This window comes from Arachis stenosperma, chromosome 6, assembly GCF_014773155.1.
Source record: "Arachis stenosperma cultivar V10309 chromosome 6, arast.V10309.gnm1.PFL2, whole genome shotgun sequence".
Classification (NCBI taxonomy): Eukaryota; Viridiplantae; Streptophyta; class Magnoliopsida; order Fabales; family Fabaceae; genus Arachis; species Arachis stenosperma.
The window spans coordinates 140,190,282-140,215,112 of NC_080382.1; the positions used below are offsets into that span (position 1 = coordinate 140,190,282).

General features: G+C 34.6%; 3 protein-coding genes across 3 annotated transcripts; 1 reads left to right on the forward strand and 2 right to left on the reverse strand.

Annotated features, from left to right (window-relative positions):
- Positions 1 to 1,300: 1,300 nt before the first annotated feature.
- Positions 1,301 to 6,397, reverse strand: LOC130934826 (uncharacterized). The gene is made up of 6 exons (XM_057864355.1): positions 6,292 to 6,397; positions 5,553 to 5,991; positions 5,058 to 5,307; positions 4,388 to 4,991; positions 3,075 to 4,292; positions 1,301 to 2,961 (listed from the first exon to the last, which is right to left on the reverse strand). The coding sequence occupies exons 1-6, from the start codon at positions 6,395 to 6,397 to the stop codon at positions 1,301 to 1,303; spliced, it is 4,278 nt and encodes a 1,425-aa protein (XP_057720338.1).
- A 2,134-nt stretch (positions 6,398 to 8,531) lies between these two features.
- On the reverse strand, positions 8,532 to 11,639 carry LOC130934827 (replication protein A 70 kDa DNA-binding subunit C-like). The gene is made up of 11 exons (XM_057864356.1): positions 11,490 to 11,639; positions 11,109 to 11,376; positions 10,926 to 11,022; positions 10,706 to 10,827; positions 10,530 to 10,614; positions 10,303 to 10,435; positions 10,014 to 10,168; positions 9,764 to 9,893; positions 9,470 to 9,670; positions 9,031 to 9,336; positions 8,532 to 8,925 (listed from the first exon to the last, which is right to left on the reverse strand). Exons 1-10 carry the CDS (start codon positions 11,637 to 11,639, stop codon positions 9,178 to 9,180), a joined length of 1,500 nt encoding a protein of 499 aa, XP_057720339.1. The 3' UTR covers positions 8,532 to 8,925; positions 9,031 to 9,177.
- Positions 11,640 to 16,506: 4,867 nt separating this feature from the next.
- LOC130935335 (aberrant root formation protein 4) lies at positions 16,507 to 22,883 on the forward strand. Its single transcript, XM_057865036.1, has 14 exons — positions 16,507 to 16,883; positions 17,317 to 17,493; positions 17,791 to 17,940; positions 18,755 to 18,827; positions 19,789 to 19,967; positions 20,100 to 20,159; positions 20,293 to 20,443; positions 20,548 to 20,607; positions 20,695 to 20,966; positions 21,095 to 21,166; positions 21,336 to 21,413; positions 21,617 to 21,817; positions 21,927 to 21,978; positions 22,429 to 22,883. The coding sequence occupies exons 1-14, from the start codon at positions 16,791 to 16,793 to the stop codon at positions 22,650 to 22,652; spliced, it is 1,842 nt and encodes a 613-aa protein (XP_057721019.1). The 5' UTR covers positions 16,507 to 16,790; the 3' UTR covers positions 22,653 to 22,883.
- Positions 22,884 to 24,831: the final 1,948 nt, after the last annotated feature.

Consider the following 24,831-nt stretch of genomic DNA (forward strand, 5'->3'; position numbering starts at 1 on the left):
TATTGATATGATTTGACTTTTCCCTATAAGAAAAGATAAATAATTATTTTTATTAATAAAAAGCTCATATCTTATTCTTATTAATATATTAAGAATACACTTTGCTTATCTTTCTGTTCCGAAAAAATAATATCAAAATAAAAAAAGTAATTAAGTAATTTTTTTAATAAAATTGAATATTTTCAAAAGCATGAAATGAAATAACTTTTTCATATGAAAAAAAAAAACTATATTTGAAAAAAATCGCTTTTTAAAATAAAAAAAATCAAAATAAAATATGAAGATATCAATCATCAAAGTTATCCACTAAAAAAGATAGTATACTTTAAATGAGCAGAACAATTATCTATTTATACAATATCCCACATTTATACAGACCATTTGATTACATTATATAGAAATCAAAGGATAATATAAAAAAAGAACACAGATGAACTATAATAAATGCATAACATTTTATTACATAATTAAATACTTTAAATCTGAATAGTCTAATACAAAATATTTCCTAATATATAAAATTTGTACCAATTTTAAGATTGAAATAATACTAAAATGGTGTAAAATTATTTTGCACTAAAATAAAAGATTTAAAATATTAAACATGAAATTAGAATTTGACCTAATTATTAAAACGAAAACAATAATAAAAAAATAGAAGAGAGAAAGCACAAAGAAATTTTTTTCCTAACAAAATATATAATTAGATTATAATTGAATATTTTCAAAACCACATAATGAAATACATTTTTCATATCTTTTTCATATCAAATAAAATAACTGTATTTAAAAAATAGTTTTTCCAAGTAAAAAAAAAAAACAAAATATGAACATATAAATCATCAAATTTATCCAAAAAAGCACAATTATCTACTTATACAGTATCACATAATTATAAATACAATATATATTATGCAATTTAAACCAGTTATTCCGATACTAATGACTAATCGCGTGAAATTTATTGATTCGGAGTACTCTTTCTTTTTTTTCTTTTAAATACAGTATATATTATGCAATTTATTTATTTATATATTTATTGGTAACATATACTTCTTTTTCTCCAACTAATATATTCTATATTTATAAAAGGTATGAATACTTTTCCTTCACAACATCATTTAATTTTTTTTTAATAGAAACTAATGGTTCATAAACAATAATGCATCTAGTGCACACGAAATGCTTGAGACAATTTTAAAAATACCCCAAAGAAGATGTCCCTCTACAAAGAACATATACACAAAATCAAAACTATAAATTACACAGTTAAAACTGAATCATATAACAAAAAAATACATTATATCTTATCAAAAACTTCCTTAAATACAACGTTTTCAGTCTTGGCAGCATCAACTAATCCTTCATCACAAAGTAAAATCTTAAGACCATTTCTATTCCTAACTCGGGAAAGAGCTACATAAAGCTGACCGTGAGAAAACACAGGACGACGCAAGAACAAACCGACTGTTGATAATGTCTGACCCTGACTTTTGTTGATTGTCATTGCAAACGACAAAGAAACCGGAAATTGACGACGTTGGAATTTAAACGGTATAACCGTATCACTAGGAATCATATTCATTCTAGTGATAAAAACTTTATCCCCAACATTGCTACCAGAAACAATATCGGCACCAATCACATTTGTCCCTAGATCTCGCACGACAAGTCGAGTCCCATTACACAAACCCCCAGCCGGATCAATATTCCTCAACAAAATAATAGGCACGCCTATTTTCAACTTCAACAAATGATTAGGTAGACCAGAACACCTAATCTGATTCAAGAATTCAACAGTTATCCAATCAACATCAACATCAGAATAAGCATCGCTACCACATATCGAATCAGCACTGAGGTAACTTTTCTCCTCACCGGGCAACAGGTCAACTATATAATTGTTTATCTCTTCAACATTTTCGACAGTCGGAGCAAGTATTGCCCTATCTTGGAAAAAACTTGGATCACAAAAATTCTGAACCAAATTTGGATAGATTGTATTTACAATATCTTTCACTGGATTTTCCAAGACAGGAATGATTAGATCAGAAGGAATATCAACAAAAAGTTTATCGTTGACCACTGCTCCACATCGACCTTCACCGATTTGAAGTATCCAATCTGAAAACGACCTTAACTCCTGAGCAGTTGATTGTTCCGATCCGGTTGCTAACCTCATATTTGTTGTCAATCGCAAAACTTCGCAGTATTTCCAAATGATAGAAGAATTTATGGAAGCCATGACAATCTCAGCACGCGAACCTTTTGGAATAACTGGCAACACCTGCCTGAAATCACCACCCAGAACAACCACCTTCCCACCAAAAGGTAAATCTTTATTCCTATCAGAGACTGAAACCATTATATCACGCAACGTCCTGTCAAGCGCTTCAAATGCTAATTTGTTAGTCATCGGTGCCTCATCCCAAATAATCAAATCGGCCAACCGAAATACCTCAGCTTTTGGACTGTCATTCTTAATCCGGCAAACAGTGTCTTCAGTCAGATCAACAGGAATATTGAACATAGAATGAGCCGTCTTACCACCAGGTAACAACAGAGAAGCAATACCACTAGAAGCAACATTGATAACAATCTTTTTCTCAGATCGCAATCTAGCTGACAAAACTCTGCATAAAAAAGTTTTTCCAGTGCCACTAAACCCGTACACAAAAAAGAACCCATCCTTCTTATTTGAAACACAGTCAATAATTTTATCGTAGACCACCCTCTGTTCTTCATTTAACTTTAAGAGATCTGCATCATGCTCACGAGACAAAGAAACAGTATCATACTGCAACTCACGCAGCAGCATCAAATTGCTAAATTGAGAGACTAAAGAGTTATTAGGAACGGGCATGCCAGCATAATTTCTCAATGATTTTCCATTACTCTGCAATAGTCTCTCAATCTCCAACAAACAAAACGTCTGTAACTCGTCTTGACTCATAGTAAGATCTACGTTCAACAATAATTAATAAATATTAGCACCATAATATAACTTCTCTACTGTGTCGATGCGTGTGTGCCTACCTATCTTGTAATAAATTCACGACAAACAAAAATGTTACCAGGATATCGCAGCTCGTGTCTTCTACGGTAAAGAATATCATCAGACAAATAAGTCCAAGTTTGCTCCCAAACTAACAGAGGTCTTCCCATGGAACCAGATAACAGCAACATCACAAAAAGCCTCCTTAGCTGCGCAGCCGACGCTAACTCGGCGACTTCCTTAATAGCAGAAACATACTCATTATCATCTATCAAGAATCCCATGGCGGAACATGCCTCTTGAAATGTATCATATGTAACACCATTCACGGTTCTTATACTTCGAAAGCTAGTACAACCTCTCTGGACATTCAAAAGCATCCGCATGTAGAAAAGTTCACCAGATGAAGGATGAGCAAAACTCAATCTTCCAATTGAAAATCCCCTTTGTCTTGGCTTCCACTCCCTGCTCCTCAAACAATAGACAAATTTGCCTGGATATTCAACATATGTTAGAGACCGCCCCTCCGAGAACCGCCTGTTGGCCATCATCCAACCCGTAAACATAGTCAACAAATCTTTGTTGCGCAAATAAACATGAGTAGTGATGTCAGCATCATCGAATACAACATGTTGCTGGTTGGGCAAGTGAAAAGTCAACCTCTGTACCGACGGCCATCTTTGATGAATATCGTAAGCAAAAATTCTCCACATGGATTCAGACGGTGACAAATAACGACAATCATAATACTGTTTGATCTCATCAACCACTTGAGAAGATTCACCAACATCATATCTCTCTCCAACAGTTGCGGTCACCCGATCTGGACCCTTGTTAACATATTTAAATAGATACTTGATAACGTTTGACTTGTTACAGAACTCGAGATTTATGTGAGCTTGGTATTTCATTAACAACAGTGGATTATAGGGCACAACAAATCTATTGTCGATATCGACATCATTGATCTTCACTGTGACACCCATATTACGACGTCTATATATTGGATAGCCATCTTCATCAAAGCTCGTTTGGTCAACGAATTTTTTCGGATAAAATTTTGAGCACTTACCATCTTTCATGCAAGGAGAACTCGGTCTAAGTGGACCACAGGGACCATGGATCATGTACTTGGTGACAACATTATAAAGAGATGGAAATTTCTGGGGATTGGGTAGCTCGGCACAGATGAATTCATCAACAATTTCAACACTTTGTAAGTTGCTTTCCGCATTAAGCCACAGTAGCATGTGTGCATGCGGTAGACCCCTTTTTTGAAACTCAATAGTATACATACCTAAAAAATACAAAAAACATTCTGAAGAAGCCAGACAACTACATCTCCAAACACGACTAACAGAAATTGAAATCCTAACCGAGAAAAGAACTTACCTGCATTAAGTGGACCAAAAAACACACCTTCCTTGAGATCATTAAGGAGGCACTTCAACTTGGCATGAAAGACACGACAAGAGATATCAGGACGATCAGCGATCGGAATTCGCTCCCGCTCCGTGAACCGCTGAAACTCAGGCCAATTTGGATTACACGTAATAGTGAGGAACAAATCTGGATACCCAAAATGTTTGCAAATCGCCATGGCATCCTGACAACGGTTAAACATATAACGTCTACCACCAGTGAATGAGGAAGGCAAAATGATTCGTGTCCCAATTGAAGAAGCCTCATCATCGCCACGACGCATAGCCTCCTCTATTCCTTGAAGGACTTCTCCTCTAATTGTACTTTGCTTCATTCTAATCTCATACAACCTCTGCGACTCAATCATCGTGAAACAATCAACAACAAATTGTTGAAACAACCGCCTAGACTTGTGAATAATTCCATCTTCGTGCTCCCTAATCTGGAGACGAAAACATATGAATTCCCTGAGGGAAACTCTTGTTCTCCTTCCAGGAACATATCCGAGCTGTTGACCACGATAACCAATGTTCAGCTGATAACCATCCTCACCATATGGAAACAACAGAGGATACTGTAAGGGCCAATACAGAGCATGAGTTTCATATATACGTTGCAACCGACCACCAGTAGATCAAACAATAATGTCACGACCATGGTCCGACGAATCAAAATCTCCAACAATCAAAGCAGCAACTTTATCGCAAGAGGGAGCACTGTACATTCTTCGATCAACGTTCCGTTGCGAATACAACTTCAATGAGAAAATCTCAGATGGATGACACTCATATAATTCTCTAACTCTTCGAAAAGACTGTGCTATGACATTATGAGTATCGATCATTTGCAACAACTCAGTTATCAACTCTTTATCTATCTCAGATGTTTGCCTAAAACAAAAATATATTAACCAGAAAAAATATATTTAAAAACCACACAGAAATACCATTGTAACATATATTGATATTAAAAATCTTTTATTAGCAAAAAATAACTAATAGCATATTATAACAGGAACAAAACACAGTATATATATGAAGTCACAGCTATAAACCTAATTCACAATACAGATAACAATAAAACACCAGGAAAACACAACAAAAACACTAAACAACAAAGTTTCAAACACACATACCCAAAAATTCGCTGCCTATGCATTATCTCATGCTGAGTGTCGTATACGTATAACTGTGCAAATTTAGGCTTCTCACCAGCAACTGGGAGCAAACTTCCAATCCGATGATAATTTTGACCACTTATTATAAACTGCGGTGGACCCCTCCCATCATTCACAGAATCCATTACCTTACCGCCAAGAGACGTGAAGGCAAACATACTGTTATAAGATCGAATATTTTTTTGGAAATACAAACTCTTGCTATCATGTCCATTGATCAAATCATATAACAGATCTGGGGGCTTTTGAAGATAAGGTAACTGGATTTTTCCCTTTGAGCAACAAACAGTAAAAACAGGACGATTAACTGTAGACTCTCTTTCAACACGTTCTAATAACCAGAAACACGCGCCACAAATTGAATATTCATAGTTAGGGTCACCAACATCAAGGCAACCTGGTAGACATAAAATTGAGAAAAATATACACAACAATAAAAGAACCTCATCTGAATTATATGACACGAAATAGATTCAACACAACATGAATAAACCATTAGCATAAAGATATTATATAGACTAAATACTTGACTCATTTGAATCTTCTGAGGACAATATATCACAAAACACTATTTTTATTTTACAGTTACTGAATAACATCTCACGACATAATCACAGTCAAATGTTTTAACACTAAATAAATAAGCAGTCTATTTTACTATTCTTCAATAATATATGATTTAAGAAAGAGAGCGTACCTTGTATCTCACTTTGCAAGAACAGAGGATGATCAATAACAGAACCAACTTGACTGAATGAATTTATCGAAGGATCATATATTTCTGATTGGTCTATATCATCCATTTTGATTTAAAATAAGACAAAGTTATGCAAAGATCTATTCAACAACCAAATATAGAAAAGAAAATATTCATGTAATAAAGATTCAATTAATTATTTAAGAATGAACATGTAAGGTAAACATTACAAATATAATAAAGTATGAAAATGAACAAAACAATTTCCCATATATTGTTTTTAACTTGAATTCAGTCATTGCACAATTTTTTCTCTTAATTCGCTACCAAGCCTTTCTTTTTCTCTGACTTCAATCAATGCATGACATTATTTATTGTAAATAGATCGTGATACAATTGACCAAATCACTATCAACAAAGGGATAATTGAAGAAGCTGAAAAAAAAAAACAAATTTTGACAAAGAGAACTAAAAAAAATAATTATATGGAACAGAGAGAAGATTTGCAAAAATTAAAAGAATGGACAAATTAATTAAACATCTTTTTTAATGTAAAACCACTAATTATGACATAAAACTATAGCTATAAGAATAAGACCAGATCTGTCGGTTCAGCCTATTAAACCGACGAACCATTCGAACCGATAGTATAACCAGATCAAGTTTAGGTTTGAACCGAAAAAGGATGTGAACCGCTTAAAACCGGCCAATTTTCCAAAAGGCGAACAAAACCAACTAAAACCTTCAATAACGAAAAAGGATGTAGTCCTTATGTATGTTTGAAAGAACTATATAAATTAAACATATCTACTGATCTAAACAATTCAATAAAGAATTTTACAATGATATTAATTATATTTACCACATACGACAGATGGTCAGGCTTACAGTAGCTAATCTAATTACCTTCAATGACTGTGTGCTTTGAATCAACTATTAGGTACTTCAATAACTTTCAGCCATGTAAACAACAACTAAACAATTTCACGATTACATTACCTAATTTAATAAAAACTTATCACAATTTAGGGTTATTATAATTACCTTACATCACGTTTAATTATACAAAATATTAATTGAGTTGTCAAATTAAAAAGAGACTCAGTACAAAAGTCTAGACATATGTTTAATTAGTAACTCTTTGGCCTACTAATAGTTAAAATAACCCTTTTGGGTTTAAAAGCATAAAAAAACAATAATAAATGACTTAAATACATTTGCTATTACATATAAACCAAAGAAACTTAAAATATAATTTAACAGAAAAGAATCAAAATGGGATAAAATACTTAAATATATTATTATACTTGACAAAGTCAAATGTGAACTCTGATTAACATTCTGGGACACCTCAAATAAATTTTCTAAAACATAAGAAGAAATAAAGACATTGAAAACATATAAAAAAATAGATTATTAGAAACAAAAAGATTAAATACAAAAATATAAAGAGAGCAATAAAAATTACCCATATAATCATTCAAAGAGAAAACAGGCACCGAGGAATCAAGGACCTCTAAAGCATTACAAAACAAAACAAAAAAATTACAAACAATCGCATATATATCAAATCAGTAAAAATTGGAGTATAAACCACTAAAAATATCATGAATCTCAATCCAAAACTAACCTCTCGCATTTCGATGATGAGTTTGTGTTCGCTTTCTTTTTAAACAATTTCACCTATACTCTCTAGCACGAACTGAGTTATGAGACATCTTTGTTACTCGAACTAAACAGAAAAAAAGGTTGAAATCTGAAAAGCAAGGAGTAAACCTAATTCATTGAAAAGAGAGATGCACACACTTAAGTTTCTATAAGCAACAAATGGAAAAAAAATAACAAAAAAAAGGGGGGAGGAGAAGGGGAATGAATCGGGGAAAAGATTTGAAACACACCAACAAAAAACTGATACAACCATGCACACCTTTGATAAGAGACAAAATGAAGGAAAATAAACCTTTATAACTAACACTAATAACTAACGGGCATCAACATCAACATGAAAAGCAAAAATTGTACAACAATAAACAAATAAACAAATACAAAAGAAGAACTGCTGCATTTCATTAAAATTTAACTGATAGTGATATACACAAATACATATGGCTATCTCCCCTATGATAAGGAGGATTCCAACATCTGGCTACATATTATAGTATGTAACCTAAAGAGTCATCAACATTGAAAATGTGTCCAATCCCTAGCAAAGTCACTATTACAAAAAGGAGGAGTTCAGAATAGACATACTTGGCACATTACACGAGCAATCACAAAAGCAAAACCCCTATATCTAACAATGCTATTTGTTGGACACAATCCAAAAAAGTTAAATCAAAATACCATCAAGCCAGCATGATTACATGTCCATCTATTTGGAACCACAAGCCTTCCTAAATACTTATAGATAAACTATATAAGACACCTACACCTACACACAGCAGCTCAATTCCACACCTTCAATCAAACTCCATTAACCTTAGCAACCTTCAACCCACGCCCATCTGCATCAACAGCAACCTCTTCAAACTGAGGATTCAAATTTCTCTTACTCTTGGAGGTCACAACATGATTTTCATGGGTAAGCTTCTCTCCATTTTGGGAAGGTGCTTCAAGAACATGGGACAACAGCTCCTATGAGAAAGAAATTAAAAAACATATGAATCTCACTGAAGAATGCAAAATACAATTAGAAACAACACACATAAGAATGAGGAATAAAATATTATACATCAGCACCTGAGTTTCTTTTTCCGTTGAGCTAAGCAATATATCGATTTCAGCAGAAAGATCATCACTAAGAGTATCATTGCTGGGAGTTTTCTCTTCCTTTCCATGCTCACCATCAATTAACCCAACAAATTCACTCCCCACAGAAATAACAGGCTATTTTTCAGCCAAGAAATCTATAAGAACTGGGGATTTACACAACATCCCAGCACAATCACCAGCATCTTTCTCAGTTTTGATAAAACTATCAGAAGACTCCTTCTTAATACCAACATCAGCTTTTCCAGCAGGAACAGATTTGTGTAAGTCATGCTCCTATTCATATGCAATAAGAGTTTAAATAGGTAACGATCATAACAGAAATTGACAACAGCACAATAAAGAAACAAAAAATATGAAATTAATGATGAATTAACAGGATCTAAAAACATTTGCATGTATATCTAACCTTTTTGGGAGAAGACTCATCATCAGCATCATAATTGGAAAGTTCAAACATTGCAATGATGGTGGAATCATCACAAATTCTCGTAACTCGGAAAGTCCCATAAAATGTATCATGTGGGACACCTTTGGTATCAACCTTGAGCAGCAACTTCTTTCCAATCAGCCCTTGGAATATGGGAGGATAAGTATCCCCACATATAACCTATTTTGAAAGTAGCACATAAGAAATATTGTTTGAATAAGGAACATGCCATCCCATAAAGTGAAAACACATGGAAAAAAACTAACAACATACACTTGCATCTCTTTGAACTTCAGTAAACAAATCAGCACATGATTTCTTAAGCAAATAGGAAGCCTCACGATCAAAGAGAAGGAAAATACCCTCCCCAGTATGATCTTCAACTGTCACTTTAATTTTAAATCTGGAGAGAGAAGAACAAAGCGGGAAGACAATCATTCAAATACATAATACCATGAAACCTTATTTTTATAAACAGTCCACTCTACAAAATGAGAACACATATTTCAATAAAAATTCTGACCTTGGAGTCACATTAGTTATGTGCTTCAAACAAAAATCACAGTAATAGGCACCATTTTGAGGATGGATACCCTTTCCACACACACAAGCAGAATACCACCAACCTCCATCCTCAACAATACCTTGGATTGCTCCAAAAATGATAAAAGAACCTTCCTATTTTTTAGGCATTTCAAAGTTAATTAACAACAGGAATGGAAAAACAGATCTGGAAATCATTGTTTCATTTTCTTTTTCGCTCACTTGTGTATAAAACAAACAAAAACACAACTAACTCAAAAGAAGACAACCTGATTGTTATCTTGAAGCTCTTCAATACTGCACTTTCTAGTTAGACGCATGAAGTCATCTTCCAAGGAGAGAACCTTACCTTCATTTGCAATAAACAGTGGCTGGGTACCACTGACACATTGCTCAATCATACTAAAAGAAAATTAATGCAAATAGTTGTAATTGTTACTCCAGATTGCTTGTAAAAAAAAATACAATAAACATCAACAAAAGAAAGCATGCTAACCTCTGCCTGAATTCAACAACTTCAGGAATATCAGGATTAAATAACATTTGTGTCGCATACATGACATTTTGAAGACCTACTTGACCTACAGAGAAACAAAGAAAGAGTCTAGCAAAACTTTCTTGGAGACAACACCTACAGCAGCCATGAGATGTACAGAAAAAAAAACAACATACCCCGAAAGAACTTGACTTTTGCAAGTTGAATAACTACAACAGGCTGCTCCACATACCCAGAGGCAAGGAAATGATTTACTTGATTAACATAATCCCCAAACAATGCACATCTCACTGTAAGACTGAAACTCAAAAAATCACAAAGAATCAAACAGAAAACAAGCAAAAAAGATATTTAAAAGATAAAGAGAAAGCACCAGAAATGACTTAAGAAACATACTCTTTTGAAGTTAATTCCAATGCAATCATTTTCACAATTTTTCCCTCTCTTGCATATTCTTTCTCTTCTCCAACTGAAGTTAAAAGTCCAATGACATCTATTCCAAATAAACACAACCTATTAACTATTAAAAGGATTTGTTTAAAAAACTTAAATAACAGAACAGCAGCAAGATATACACACCAACTAAAAAATCATAATCTTGGGTCATGTTCAGCAGCTCAGAAAAAGGAAACATGTTGAAACAAGTCTTAGGGATAACATCTTCATCAACAGCTACAACTGTGGTTCGGTGAAGGAAAACCAATTTGAATTCATGGGAAGTTGCTCTATAACTACCATGATTTGACACAACACTAAAATATGCCATTCTATAAACTTGTCCTTCAACTATATGATCCCTAAACCTATTAAGGAGTGGTTTCTTGACAGTAGCTTGAATTTTTCCACACTATAAATGGAACAAAACAACAAATCAGTTTAATGAAACACATAATTTTAATTTGAAAACTTAAAAAACAGCAAGTAAGACCGTATTTAAAAGAGAAACTAATAGGGGCTAACATGTTCATCAAGGAGAATCATCTCCATTGAGTTAGGAACCTCATGGTTACCAAAAGAGGGTACAACCCAAAGCCTTAGAACCCTAACTTTCAGCCTCCAAGCCTCTCTAGGAGGATGCATCTTAGAAATCATATCAAATGGTGGAGGCATTGCAGAAAAAAGAAAGGAGATAAAGAGACTTGATGAAATATATGTAAATGTAAACACTTGAATTCTGAAATAATTTCAGCTTAGGAGCAAACACAACAAATCAGAATGTTTGTGCATTCAATGTGCTTCACCAACCATCCTTTTATAGAAAAAATCCAGGATACAATCTCACCTTTTTGAATTCAAATCAAATTGAGGAGGGAAATGCAGGGTAGTGGAGTTGAATAACCAAATTTTTCATTTAATGAGGAAGAAGAAATGAATGAATTGATATCAATCACATCACCACTAACCAAATAGGTTACATAGAAAGCCCATACCATGTTATAGGCATTCCCACATTCTCATCCCCGTTTAATGGAAGATAGACAACTAATGATAGCACCAAAAGCTGAAACAACACAAAAACAGGAAAAAGTAGTGATACTTTCGAGAAACAATAAAATAGGCAGTCACCAACTACAATCAACAATGACTCTAATGATGGCAATTAGAGTTGGTAAATGTCTTAGGTAGGGATACATTGGAAAAAGCAGCTAAATGGGAACAAAAGTATAAACAAACATGAATAAAAATCTGTCAATCACATCAACTTTTTTTCTTTGTGTAACGACACGTGGTAGTTAGATCCACAATAACATGAACCAATTCTACTTGCACAAGAGCATTCTTTTCTTAATGAACCTCTTAACTTCAGCACAAGGAGGTACCCAACAGCTGAGATATGAAACACATTTAACACAATCAACAGAAAAATGTAATCAAATTCATTTGAACTTAAAAAGAAATAAATAAACAACAGGATAAACATCAATATTTGTGATTCACATCACCACTAATAGAATAGATTAGTTACGAAACCCATTCTTTCATAATCATGGAGACAATCCACATGCAACCAGTAACACAAATAGCAGAGTATCCCATATTTTTTTCTGTAATTATCAATAGAAAATAGGCATGGAAAAAATTGTGAAAATCAGTTAAACTTTGGGGCAGTTCTAGTAACACAAATACTAAGGTGATACCATCTTAGTCTAAGAAAGCCACTTCCTCTGTGAATCACATCTCAAATTCAGCAGAAAAATTGCATGTCTTTTCAAGAGGTGAAATACAAAACAATTTTTATATAAATAAATAATTAAAAAAATATACAATGAATTTGAATTGAAGTTCCAAATCTTTCATTCAATCAGGAAAAAGCTATTAATCAATTCATATCAATCACATCACCACTCACCAAATAGGTTAGATAGAAAGCCCATACCTTGATAGGCACTCCCACATTATCATCTCCATTCAATGGCATTGAGACAATTAATCATAGGAGCAAAACCTGAACCAACACAAAAACAGTAAAAAAAAAACCAACCTTTCAAGAAATCAAGAAATAGGGTTGACAAATTGAGATATGAGACCACAACTACTACAGTAAACATACAGCTCATAACACCATAGGGAAGGCAGTAATCATATACCAGAAACAATGATTCCACTAATGACAATCAGAATTGGTATAAATTGGTTAAATAAGGATACTTTCAAAAAACTATACAGAAACATGAGTAAAAATCGGTCAATGACATAAACATTCATGCAAGGGATGAAATTGAAACCTCATACCTTGATAATGATTCACAAATTTCGAATTATCAAATGAAGAATATACACCACAACCTTATTATGTATCCATACCACATTTTCACACGAATACTACATCAAACATACATAATGGGACATGTTTCTGTATACAAAAAACAGTTTAAAAACAAAAGGGATTTCTTCAACAAACAGGAACTAAAAAATTTAAAAAGATATTCATGAAAAAAATCAAAACACCTGCAACAAACAATATAACAGGTAACAAAATAAAGATCTGATAATGAGATAAAAATGAAAGCTAACACGAACTCCAAAAAATTTTAACCAACAAGATAAACCCACAAAAGAATTGAATAACCAAATCTTTCATTTAATGAGAAAGAAGCTATGAACCAATTCAATTCAATCACATCACGAGTCACCAAATAGGTCAAACAGAAAGCCCATACCCTGTTAGCCTTTCCCACATTCTCATCAACATTCAATAGCACATAGACAACTAATCATAGGAGCAAAAGCTGAACCAACACAAAAACAGGAAAAATAACTGAACCTTTGGAGAAATCTAAAAATAGGGGAAAAAAATGACATATTACACCTCACGTACTACAATCCAGCTACATGTCACTAGACCACATGGAAGGCAGTCACCAACTACCCCAAACAATGATTCTAGCGATAGCAATAAGAGTTGGTAAATCTATTAGGTAGGGATACATTCAAAGCAGCAGACAAAACGGAACAAAAGCATAGAGCAACATGAATAAAAATCAGTCAATCACATCAACATTCATGAAAAGGATGAGACTGAAACCTCATACCTTGATAATGATTCCAAAATTTCCAATTTCCAATAAAAAATATATAACAGAACCTTATTAGGTGTAGAGAACACAGTTTCATGGGAAGACGAACTGCTGGATACTTTTTTCTTTGGCTAAACACATGTGCTAGTTAGAAAAAGAACACCATGAAGCCATTTTACTGGCACAAGGGCATTCTTTTCTGAATTAACCTCTTAACTTGGGGCCAAGGATGTGTATATCCATCCAACAGCTGAAATATAAACAGATTTAACACAATCAACAGAATTTTTACATAAATAATAAAAAAAAAACTGACAATGCAGTTGACTTGAGATAAATAATCTTTCTTTCAATGAGGAAGATGCTATGAATCAATTCATATCAATCACATCAATAGTCACCAAATGGGTTAAATAGAAAGCCCATACCTTCATAGGCGGCATTCCCACATTCTGATATCCTTTAAATGACACACAGACAACTAATAATAGGATCAAAACAAGAACCAACACAAAAAAACTGAAAACAAGTGAAACTTTCAATAAATAAAGAAAATCAATTCATATCAATCACATCAATAGTCACCATATGGGTTAAATAGAAAGCCCATAACTTGATAGGCATTCCCACATTATCATCTCCATTCAATGGCATAGAGACAACTAATAATAGGAGCAAAACATGAACCAACACAAAAGCACAGAAAACAAGTGAAACTTTCACTAAATAAAAAAATACGGACCAGAAACTGACATATGAGAGCATACCAACTACAATACATCTACACGCCACAGGGAAGGCATTAATCAAGTACCCAAACAATCATTCTACTGATGACTATAACACTTGGCAAATATGTTAGGTAAAGATATATTGAAAACAGCAGATGGGTTGAAAAAAAAAAGTATATAGAAACATGAGTAAAAATCTATCAATGACATCAACATGCAAGAAAACCATGAGATTGAATGTACAGAAACTAAAAAATTAAAAATATATTAATAAAAACAGAACACCCATGCTACAAAGAAATGAACAGGTAAGAAAAGAACATCTGATAATGAGTTCAAAATGAAAGTTAACAGCAAATCCCAAAAAATGTAACCAAGTACATGAACCCACAAAAAGAAAACAATATCAGAAATAGAATTTCACAAACCCTACACACAACATGTGCGTAAAATATCGAACAGATACCCAAAACAATCACAAATTGGAACATTAGGAATTTCACAAACCCTAGATAAGAAAATGTCCTTTAACCATATAATAGATACCAGTAATCATCAAAATTTGCAAAATTAGGGATTTCAGAAACCATAGACAAAATCATCAGAATTTGCAAAATTAGGGATTTCAGATACCATAGACAATAAAACCAGTGTAAATCGCGGATCAAAATTTGAAAGAGAATTTGCAAAATTAGGGATTTAAGAAACCATTCACAAAATCATCAATATTTGCAAAATTAGGGATTTCAGATACCATATACAATAAAATCAGTGTAAATCGCGGAACAAAATTTGAAAGATTAGGAATTTCACAAACCCTAAAAAATAAAATCTCGCTTAGCCATTGAACAGAAACCGGAAAACATCAAAATTTGCACAATTAGAGATTTCAGAAACAATAGACAATAAAACCTGGTTCAATCGCGGAACAGATACCAAAATCCATCACAGGGATCTGAGATATTGAATCTGAGCGGAAAATTGGGAAATCCGCAAACCGGATGAACGGCGAGGAACAAACTCCCAGGAGAACACGGCTCCTAGACACCGTATGGTACGGAACACGAAACGAAACTTGGAGACGAGAGCAAAGCTCCTAGGGTTGAAAGAAATCATTACCTACTGAAACAGATCCATCAAGAACGAAGGTTGCCTCAGTGATTCGGTGAAAAGTATCGGAGGTTGCGTGAGAGAAGAGCCCAAATCGATAGGTGACGACTGCTGTCAGAGCAGCACATGCACCATCCAAAGAATGGGGCCAGGTGGAGGAGGTGCCACCGTGGAAGGGACCGTCCACCTCGGAGTGGAATCGGCGTGAGTTGCGGGGAGCTCTCCAGCTCGGAAACGAAACCACGCGTATCTAGTATTTAATGATACTAAAATAGTCATCAATATTTTTATATAAATAAATGTGTAATTTAATTTATTTCAATATGTATTTATATTTTAATATATATTTTATGCTAGTGATTGATTTTAATATACACATAATATAATCTAATTTTGTCTATAACAAAATTAAGAGACATTTTTATCAACATCAAAATAATTTTGAGTATATTTTTAGTAATTTATTGTTATCTTAATTAATCTTACCTTTATAATTTTATTATATATAAAAATAATAATAATAAATAGAAATCATATTCTATTAATAAATTTAAAATTTGAATAATACGAAAATTTCTATCATTAGAAATATATTCAGACCCAAGAAGTCTGGTCAGTAGTGAGCAGTAGCTACTGGAACTCATTCTCACTCCCTGCACCTTAGACGCCCGAAAAGACGGATTTGTCCTCACCTGGTTCTTCAGTGTTGCTAACTGAAATTGCAGCACGCTAACTTGTCTTCTCTTCACCATCTTGGCATCTTTTTCCAGAAAAAAGAAAAATAAAAAAAAGGGGATTTGGTAACCCTTGATGGAAATGGTTGTGATGCATGGTCGGGTAGTAAAGGTTGAAGCTGTGGAGGGAGACTTGCGGTGGTTCTGATTTCTGTTCATAATACTCTGATGTCATCCATGTCTGGAGGGAGTGAAACTGTGTCGTTTCAAGCTTCTGAAACTCAGAATACCATTCAAAGGATTCTACAATCATGCTCTGAAGTAAGATCAATCCCTTCTAAACCTCTAGACCTTTTTTCCTTTCATCTTTTTCCCTTTTCTTTGTTATTTAGTTAATTTGATTTGGTTTCAATTGAATGCTTGCATCATTTCTAAGCTCGAATGAAATTAACGACTTTGATCAAGCTTAACACTTTGTTTTTGTTCGTTTTTATTTAATCAAGATAGAGCATAGATGAAGTAAGCAATTAAATTTATGAATCAAGAAAAAGAAAAGCTTTATAATGCGTTATTAGTTTATTAGATTTTAATGATTTTAGTATAGACCTAGTTTACTACTACAGTATAGAATTATGAGATACATTAGCTGAACTCACATAGTGGAAGAAGAATTTGTTATTGTTATAGTTGTTATGGTTGGTAGAGCAGTAAATGAAAAGCATGTTTAATATGCTTTGATTTTTACACTTTGTAGCTGGTTGAGGCTGGCGATATCGATGAGTCTGACAGCACAATCTCAGAGCTTGTCAAATTCCTTGATTCTTTATCGGATGCCGCTCTTTCAGACCCAAACAATGAGCCTGCGCAGAATGATGCATTTGATGCTCTCACTGAGATCCATCAATATATATGTTCTCCTTCTCTTGCTCAGGTGAGGTTAAACGTCGGCCTTTCATTCATGTTTTGCAGCTATCTAAGTTAATAAAATAGCATGAATAGAGAAATTTGTCTATTGATACCATCTTGTTGTTAGCTGAACAAGAACCTCTTATGGGTCTAGAAAAGGGAGATTGGGATAGTATACTTTGCCTAAAGCCTTAAACATTTTAATGTTTGGAGCATGTATTATTTTAAGCTTGTAGTTTAGATGTGCGCTAATTTTGTAGTAATTCTTTTTATTGTTTTTGGAGCGACTTTCTGGATCATTTCTTCATTTGTGTTGTGACAGGAAGCTGTTGATGCCCTTTCCTTTGAATTACCAAAGGCCGTCTCCAAGTTTGCTGGCATTTCGAACAGATTTTTAGACAAGGCAATCAGCATCATTGATCAGTTTCTAGAGAAATGTGGTCCAAGGGATATGCTTTCAATTCTTTGTAATGTGAGTTTTTATGTTTTCTTAAGAATAAATGTCTACGTTAGTCTTTCAAAGATACAAGCAACATCAGATTGTTTTTGCATTTATCAGAAACATCAACTTGATCCTCTAATGTTAATTGGATACCATCAGATTCGTGCTACAGAGACTTCTATGTCACTTCAAGAACCAACTAATGGCCTTAAGATAACATTGATGGACCAATTTGATGTATTTCTGGATGGAGAAGCAACCTGAAACATGTATCTCTTCAGAAGACAAAAAGGATCCTCTTGTTTCTTTATTTAAGAAATGCTTCTCTTTTATATTTTTAAATATCTTCTTGCCTCATAGCCAGAGTAGGAGGTTACTCGAGTGAAATCATGCTTTATATGTATTTACTTGTGGACTAGGTGCCAGTTTTTGTCATGGTGCCTCCTTCCTAGTTAACAGTAGATGATTGGCAAACCAATCTCGATATAGAATCCGATGGTCAATAATACAGAGGTACTAGAAAGGCGGGCAAAGAAGTCTCTAGATTTATTTGTTTATCAGACCCCATCTCTTACCCCTGTCAACTCTTATTCATCTCTATTTCGCATCCTGCTAGCTCTTAACTTTTTATTTGCCGTTATATTTTGTGGGGTTTCTTGGCTTTTGAAGATCACTTTATATCCCATGGGTATGGTATTTACATTAAAAAGAGAGTGTCTGTTTTTCTCATGATCATATCATAGTTGACATGCAAAGAACTACAGTCAGTGCAAGTTTGATGTTTAATTTTTTTTATTTTTGTTAATATCTTGATCCTATGTTTCTGTTAATCTAATTGGAACAGACACTAGGTTACTCAAGTAATATGACCAAGGCTGCCAGTTACATTCTTCCTCCTTTGTCAGGGCTCTCAAAGGGTAATTTGTTGGCAGTAGTTACCTTGCTGATTCACTTCCAATGTAGTGTTGTGAAGGATTATTTTTTTTTTCTTGTTTCATTTAGCATGTGCAATGCATGATTGGACTCATTTAATGCACTTGGTTCTTCTTTGGTGTTTATGTTGAATCTAAGTTGTTCAGAGCTTGGTGTAAAGAATATACTCGTTCCTTTCTTCTTTTCAATCGTGGCTTTAAAGCTGGAGTTGAGTATGACCAATTGAGCTTTCTAAGCAAATGATGGGATCAACTTAAAAATGATTTTTTAAAAAATGCATAAATGCTGCCAATCAGATTTCAGTTACATATCTAATAGAAGAATGATACTATGAATTTCTTGCAAACATAATGTGCTTTTGGCTTCAGCATTTGGAATTGTCTTGGAGTTTTTTCTTTTTCTTTTTTTTTTTTGGTTTTTGGGTTGAACGTACGGTTTTGAATTTTGAGTTTGAGCAGGACTGCTAACTAATAAGCCTGAGTAAAAGTGTTTCGTAGGGTATGGTGGCATGATTTGGATGACAATGGATTATACTTCTTTTGGACGATAATAAGATCCTTTTTTTTTTGTATTTGAGATGAGAGGTCATTGAAATCTAAATATACTCTTCCAATACAGTGAGGAGTAAACAAGTCATAGCTTAGACTTAACTTTCATATCAAATCTAAAATCTTTGTCTAGGCCTTTAGCTTTAGTTTGATATTTAACCACACTTTCATATCCAGTTGTATTATATATGTCCTTGTTTATTTTATCATAAAACCAGCGGAGAACATTTCTTACCACTTAATATTAGTTTTGTATTGACTTGATGAAGTGTATTTGTTGATGAACTTCAAAGGCTAAATGTTAGTTTTGGGATGAGTATTTATGTCACACACACTTGCAATGATTTGGAGCCATATTACTTTCAAGCATATGCTTATGCTTATTTCTTCTTTCCAGTCTTTACCTCCATCAAGAGGCGTCATTTTGAGCAAGTGCAAGTGGCTGTTCCGATCATTCTTAATGTGTTGAAGGCTGTGGCTTTGGATTCAGATGACGCAGATGATGCAGAACTTGAGAGTGTATTTCACAGAGCTGTTGGGATTGCAAATTCAATATATGAAGTTTGCAATAAGTTGGTCTGTTAATTTGAAAGATTTGTCCCTCATATTTGATAGGAAAATTCTTGCTACTGATTCCAATATTTGTCAGAAGTTTTTTATTTTTATATTTTTATTTTATTTTATTATTATTTTTTTTTTTTGCGACAGGACGGTGCTTCAAATGAGAAGCTCCGAGCTCTTCTTGGACTATATGTCCTCCAATGCCTGGTACTTGTCTCTGTACTGCACTTATTTGCATCTGTTTTCCCAACCACATTTTTTGGTAGATTTGTTGCTTTGACATAGTTTTAGCATCTATAATGTGATTTGATATGTTATTACTTATGTGCATCCTGTTTAGGCACTTCTTTCGGCCAGCATAAGCTATAAAGATTCCACCTGTCATTTGATGGTGTTGGAACTGTCACAAATATCTTCATATTGTGGTTTAACATATATGAGTCTTTTAACTGCTTTTGATGTTGAGACTGTGGCTGGCTTTGTTTTTGGAGGTAATAACTCTTGGGTTACCTTTTCTCAATTCTTAATTCATTCAATGTTAACATAAATTTAACACCACTTCCTGACTTTTTTTTTTTTGTCATCAATTATCCAGAAGATAAAGATGCCCATATGAGTTGTTTGTCTCATGTCAAACATGGTGCTGCTCTTTCAGGTTTGTCTTAGAAACTATTGCTGTAATTGAACCCTAGTTTCTTTATCAATTTCCTTTTGCTAACCCATCAAATTCTGATTCTTGCAGTGGTATGGGGGCTTGTCTCAGAGGAGGTTGCTCATGCCACTAAAGAGAGTTTGGTTGCTATCAAGGATGACCTTCACAATAACCAGACCAAACGATGGCAAGCAATAGGAACATTAAAACATGTACTTTCCTTTGTAAATTTGCCATGGGAGCTAAAGAAACATACTATCAACTTCTTGCTTTGCATCACAGATGGATGCGTTTCCGGAGAATATCTTGGTGAACATTCTGAATGGTCATCTTATATGCCTAACATTTTCACAGCTTTGCAGGTTGTTTAATGCAGTTCTTTTTTTTTTTTTCCTTCTTTTTCTCTTTTTTAATCATTGCTTTATGTTTTACTTTCTCAATGGGGAAAGAAACACTGATATGTTCTACTCACATGTTCACACTTGAACAGGCTATTAAAATGGTTATCATGTATGCTCCAGAGCCAGAAGTAAGAAAAAAATCCTTTGCTTTGCTGAAAGCAGTGAGTTTCCGATACAAGACAATGCCTTTCCAGTTATTGATACTTTGTGCCATATGCATTATGAATTGTGCATGTGCTCAGATTGAAATGCATGATATTTTAACCCCTTTATTTTTGCTTTTTCTTTAGGAGATGTTTAATGGTACTATGCTAATGTTGCTCAAACTAGGTACTCGCTGATATTCCTGATACTCAAAGGTTTGACATATTAAAAGCTTTGATTACAAATACAGACTCATCCTCCATGGTAATCTCTTTAAACAGAGTTTGACTAAGGTTCTTTGCTTAAATGCTCCCTTTGTTTTTGGTTATCTGTCACAATGTATGCAGATAGATTGGATACATTGATCAAATGATGCTCAGAAAAGTTATGGTTATAGTTAAAAGGGAACATCGGGAGTAACTGTCAAAAATTAAATCCTCTAATGGTGGTTCTGCATCTTTTTGCAGATTGCCATTTTCATTGATATTGTCAGGAGGGAAATGCACATGGAAGTTTGCAACAGTACATCCGTAAAAGAAGCCCCATACTCTAATAATGAAATGCATCCCGATATGCCATTTTGGACTCCAAGTGTTCTTGAGTTGGTGGAGTCGGTTCTAAGGCCCCCACAGGGTGGACCTCCTTCCCTCCCTGACACGAGTGATGCGGTATTATTCCTTCATGTTTCATCACTTTCATGTGTTATATTCTGGCAGCTTGAATGAAGTGCATCTACCTTAATAGCATTCTTATGGCATTACGTATCATGCCCTACAGGTTTTGTCAGCTCTCAACCTATACAGATTTGTATTGATGACAGAATCTACAGGTATGTAACATCAAAACGTATAGATTATAGCACAAGTTTACAGTGTATTATTTTCGCATACGTAAAACTTGGTGGGATCCATAGATAGATGAAGATATCTTAAACAAAGTAAGTAAGACTGCTTATAGCGTGCCTAACAATGAGATGTTAAACTAGTAGTTTGTAAGAATTTCTCTATAACGTCTATGATTTATCAGCTAATGCTCAGAGAGGAGTAGTTAATGAGTAGCAAACTATAGTCAACAAACCGCTTGAATGATGGATTTTTCTATAACAGGAAATAAGATTAACTTTTTATAAAAAAGTGTAAACAATTTATGATATCACTTCATTGTCTGATCACGTTGTCGATCCTGTCTAGTGGGACAAAATTTCGCTTTTTGCATATCTTTGTCATTGGCAGATTCAATCAAACTTAAAAGTGAAGGTTTTAGTCCTTATTTGTATCAGGAAAGACAAACCGCACTGGAGTATTGTCTAGGAGCAATTTAGTGAAGGCCTACAATGAATGGCTGCTTCCTTTGCGCACCTTGGTGAGTGGGATTATGACAGAGAACAAGAATGATTATGATCAGCTTGCAGTTGACACTGTATGTACCTTGAATCCACTTGAACTTGTTTTGTACCGTTGTATTGAGCTTGTAGAAGAGAAGCTTAAGCAATCTACCACATAAGCTTTTTTTTTTCACTAAAGTTGTCCTCTTTTGTGAAACATTCCCTCAATGAGAATATTTGGTTTCAATATTAATCCTCCTTGTAGATAAAGCCCTAGAACAACAACAATAATAATTGTAGAAGAGAATGAAGAGTGTAAGAATGATCGATGGAAAAAAAAGAGGGGTACTTAAAGGATCTCATTTTTTGTATGCTGAAAAATATCATAGCTTGTCGTATTCTGTTGGCTCAATTCCAGGATTTTTATTTTGAAATAAATAAACCAATTTTATATTACACTTAATAATCATATTAGGTGTATATTAAAATCAGTCACTAGAATAAAATACACATTAAAAATAAATTAAATTATAAATATTTATACACAAATATTTTGTGGCTGATTTTGATATGTAAATAGTAGGGGTAAGTACGATTTTGGTCCCTTAAGTTTAGTGCCAGAATCGAATTCGTCCCTCTTGTTATTTTGCCATTAAAGTCGTCCTTAATGTTTTTTTTCGTATTAAAATCGTCCTTTTTATTTTTTTTGGACAAAAATACCCTCACCACTACCAACATAATTACTTCCTCCACCGCCGCCACCACCACCACCACCAGCACCGCTACAACCTCCACCATCAACGCCGCCGTCGTCCCCCTCCCTCTCCCTGCCTCCCCTCCCCCTCCCCCTCCCTGCCTCCCCTCCCTGCCTCCCCTCCCCCTCCCCCTCCCCCTCCCTGCGTCCCCTCCCCCTCCCCCTCCCCGTTTTCCTTTCCCAGCACCCCCACCCCGCGTCCCCTCCCCCTCCCCTCCCTGTTTTCCTTTCCAGCACCCCCCACCACCCCCACCCCCGTCACCCCCTCCCCGTCTTCCCTTCCCAGCACCCCCACCCCCACCCGGCGTCACCCCCCTCCCCGTCTTCCCTTCCCACACCCCCACCCCACCCCGTCACCTCCCTCCCCGTCTTCCCCTCCCCAAATCAACAAATCAGAAACAGAAAACAACAATAATATTCCACAAATCAGCAACAAATCAGCAACAACAATAATAATAATAATAATAAGAAGAAGAAGGGAAGAAGAAGAAGAAGAAGCAGAAGACGAAGCAAGAAGCAGAGGCGACGAGCAGCAGCGGCGAGGCGGCGAGCAGCAGCGGCGAGGCGGCGACCAGCAGCGGCGAGGCGACGACCAGCAGCGGCGAGGCGGCGACCAGCAGCGGCGACTGAAGCACGAACGGCGGCGACGGGTCTGACGGCAGCAACGTGAGCAGCTCCCTCCCTGGTGCCATCCCCCTCCCCCCTTCCCTTCCCCTCCCCTCCCCGGCGCCATCTCCCCCCCCCCCCCTTCCCTTCCCCTCCCCTCCCCTGCCCCTGCACCTTCACCTTCATAACCCCCCCAACCCACGCGTTTTCTTCCCCCCCCTCCCCAAACGCGTTTTGTTTTTTTTTTATTTTATAATTTTTATTATTAAAATAGGAATAGGGGTAGTTTAGGAATTAAATTAAAAATTTTAATAAAAAGGACGATTTTAATACGAAAAAAAACATTAAGGACGATTTTAATGGCAAAATAACAAGAGGGACGAATTCGATTCTGGCACTAAACTTAAGGGACCAAAATCGTACTTACCCCTAAATAGTATTTTGTACACTTATATGTTTAAAATTATTTATATTTTTACATTTTATTTTTATTAATTTACATTTATTATTTACTTCGTCACAACAAATGAAATAAGTATAAATAGATTTTGCAAGGTAAATGAGATAAGGAATACAAGTTTATTAATTATATAAAGAAATCATGTTTATACATAATTGGTTTACAATTTAAACATAATATGCATAATTGCTTATATCTATCTTGTTTGCATTGACAATAAAATCAAATTATTGGACAAGTAAATTAATATTTAGAACACGATTTAAATTTATTAAGAATATAAAATTATTATATTTTACATTTGTATTATATCAATTAATATTTTTTATATATACTAGCGGCTCAACAGGCACTATCATGCCTGTTCAGCCGCTTTTCTATTGTTTTGAAGAATTTAATTTTTTTGTTAATATATTATTTACTTTTCAAATTTATTAGATAAATATTTTTTTATTTTAATATTGACGTGATCTTATTTATATCATATTTTGTTGAAATTAAAATTTGTAACACTCTAAGTTATGCAAGGGAGGAGGAG

Excerpts from the sequence above, each read along its gene's own strand:
- LOC130934826 (XM_057864355.1), bottom strand. The coding sequence starts at position 6,397 with ATGGATGATATAGACCAATCAGAAATATATGATCCTTCGATAAATTCA. Across the intron at positions 5,992-6,291 it reads CTTGCAAAGTGAGATACAAG|GTTGCCTTGATGTTGGTGAC; the intron begins GTACGCTCTCTT and ends TATGTCTACCAG. Across the intron at positions 5,308-5,552 it reads CATAGGCAGCGAATTTTTGG|GCAAACATCTGAGATAGATA; the intron begins GTATGTGTGTTT and ends TTTTTGTTTTAG.
- LOC130934827 (XM_057864356.1), bottom strand. The coding sequence starts at position 11,639 with ATGCCTCCACCATTTGATATGATTTCTAAGATGCATCCTCCTAGAGAG. Across the intron at positions 11,377-11,489 it reads TGATTCTCCTTGATGAACAT|TGTGGAAAAATTCAAGCTAC; the intron begins GTTAGCCCCTAT and ends TTCCATTTATAG. Across the intron at positions 10,436-10,529 it reads GTTGTTGAATTCAGGCAGAG|TATGATTGAGCAATGTGTCA; the intron begins GTTAGCATGCTT and ends ATTTTCTTTTAG.
- LOC130935335 (XM_057865036.1), top strand. The coding sequence starts at position 16,791 with ATGTCATCCATGTCTGGAGGGAGTGAAACTGTGTCGTTTCAAGCTTCT. Across the intron at positions 17,941-18,754 it reads TGCTTTCAATTCTTTGTAAT|ACACTAGGTTACTCAAGTAA; the intron begins GTGAGTTTTTAT and ends TAATTGGAACAG. Across the intron at positions 20,444-20,547 it reads GGCTGGCTTTGTTTTTGGAG|AAGATAAAGATGCCCATATG; the intron begins GTAATAACTCTT and ends TCAATTATCCAG.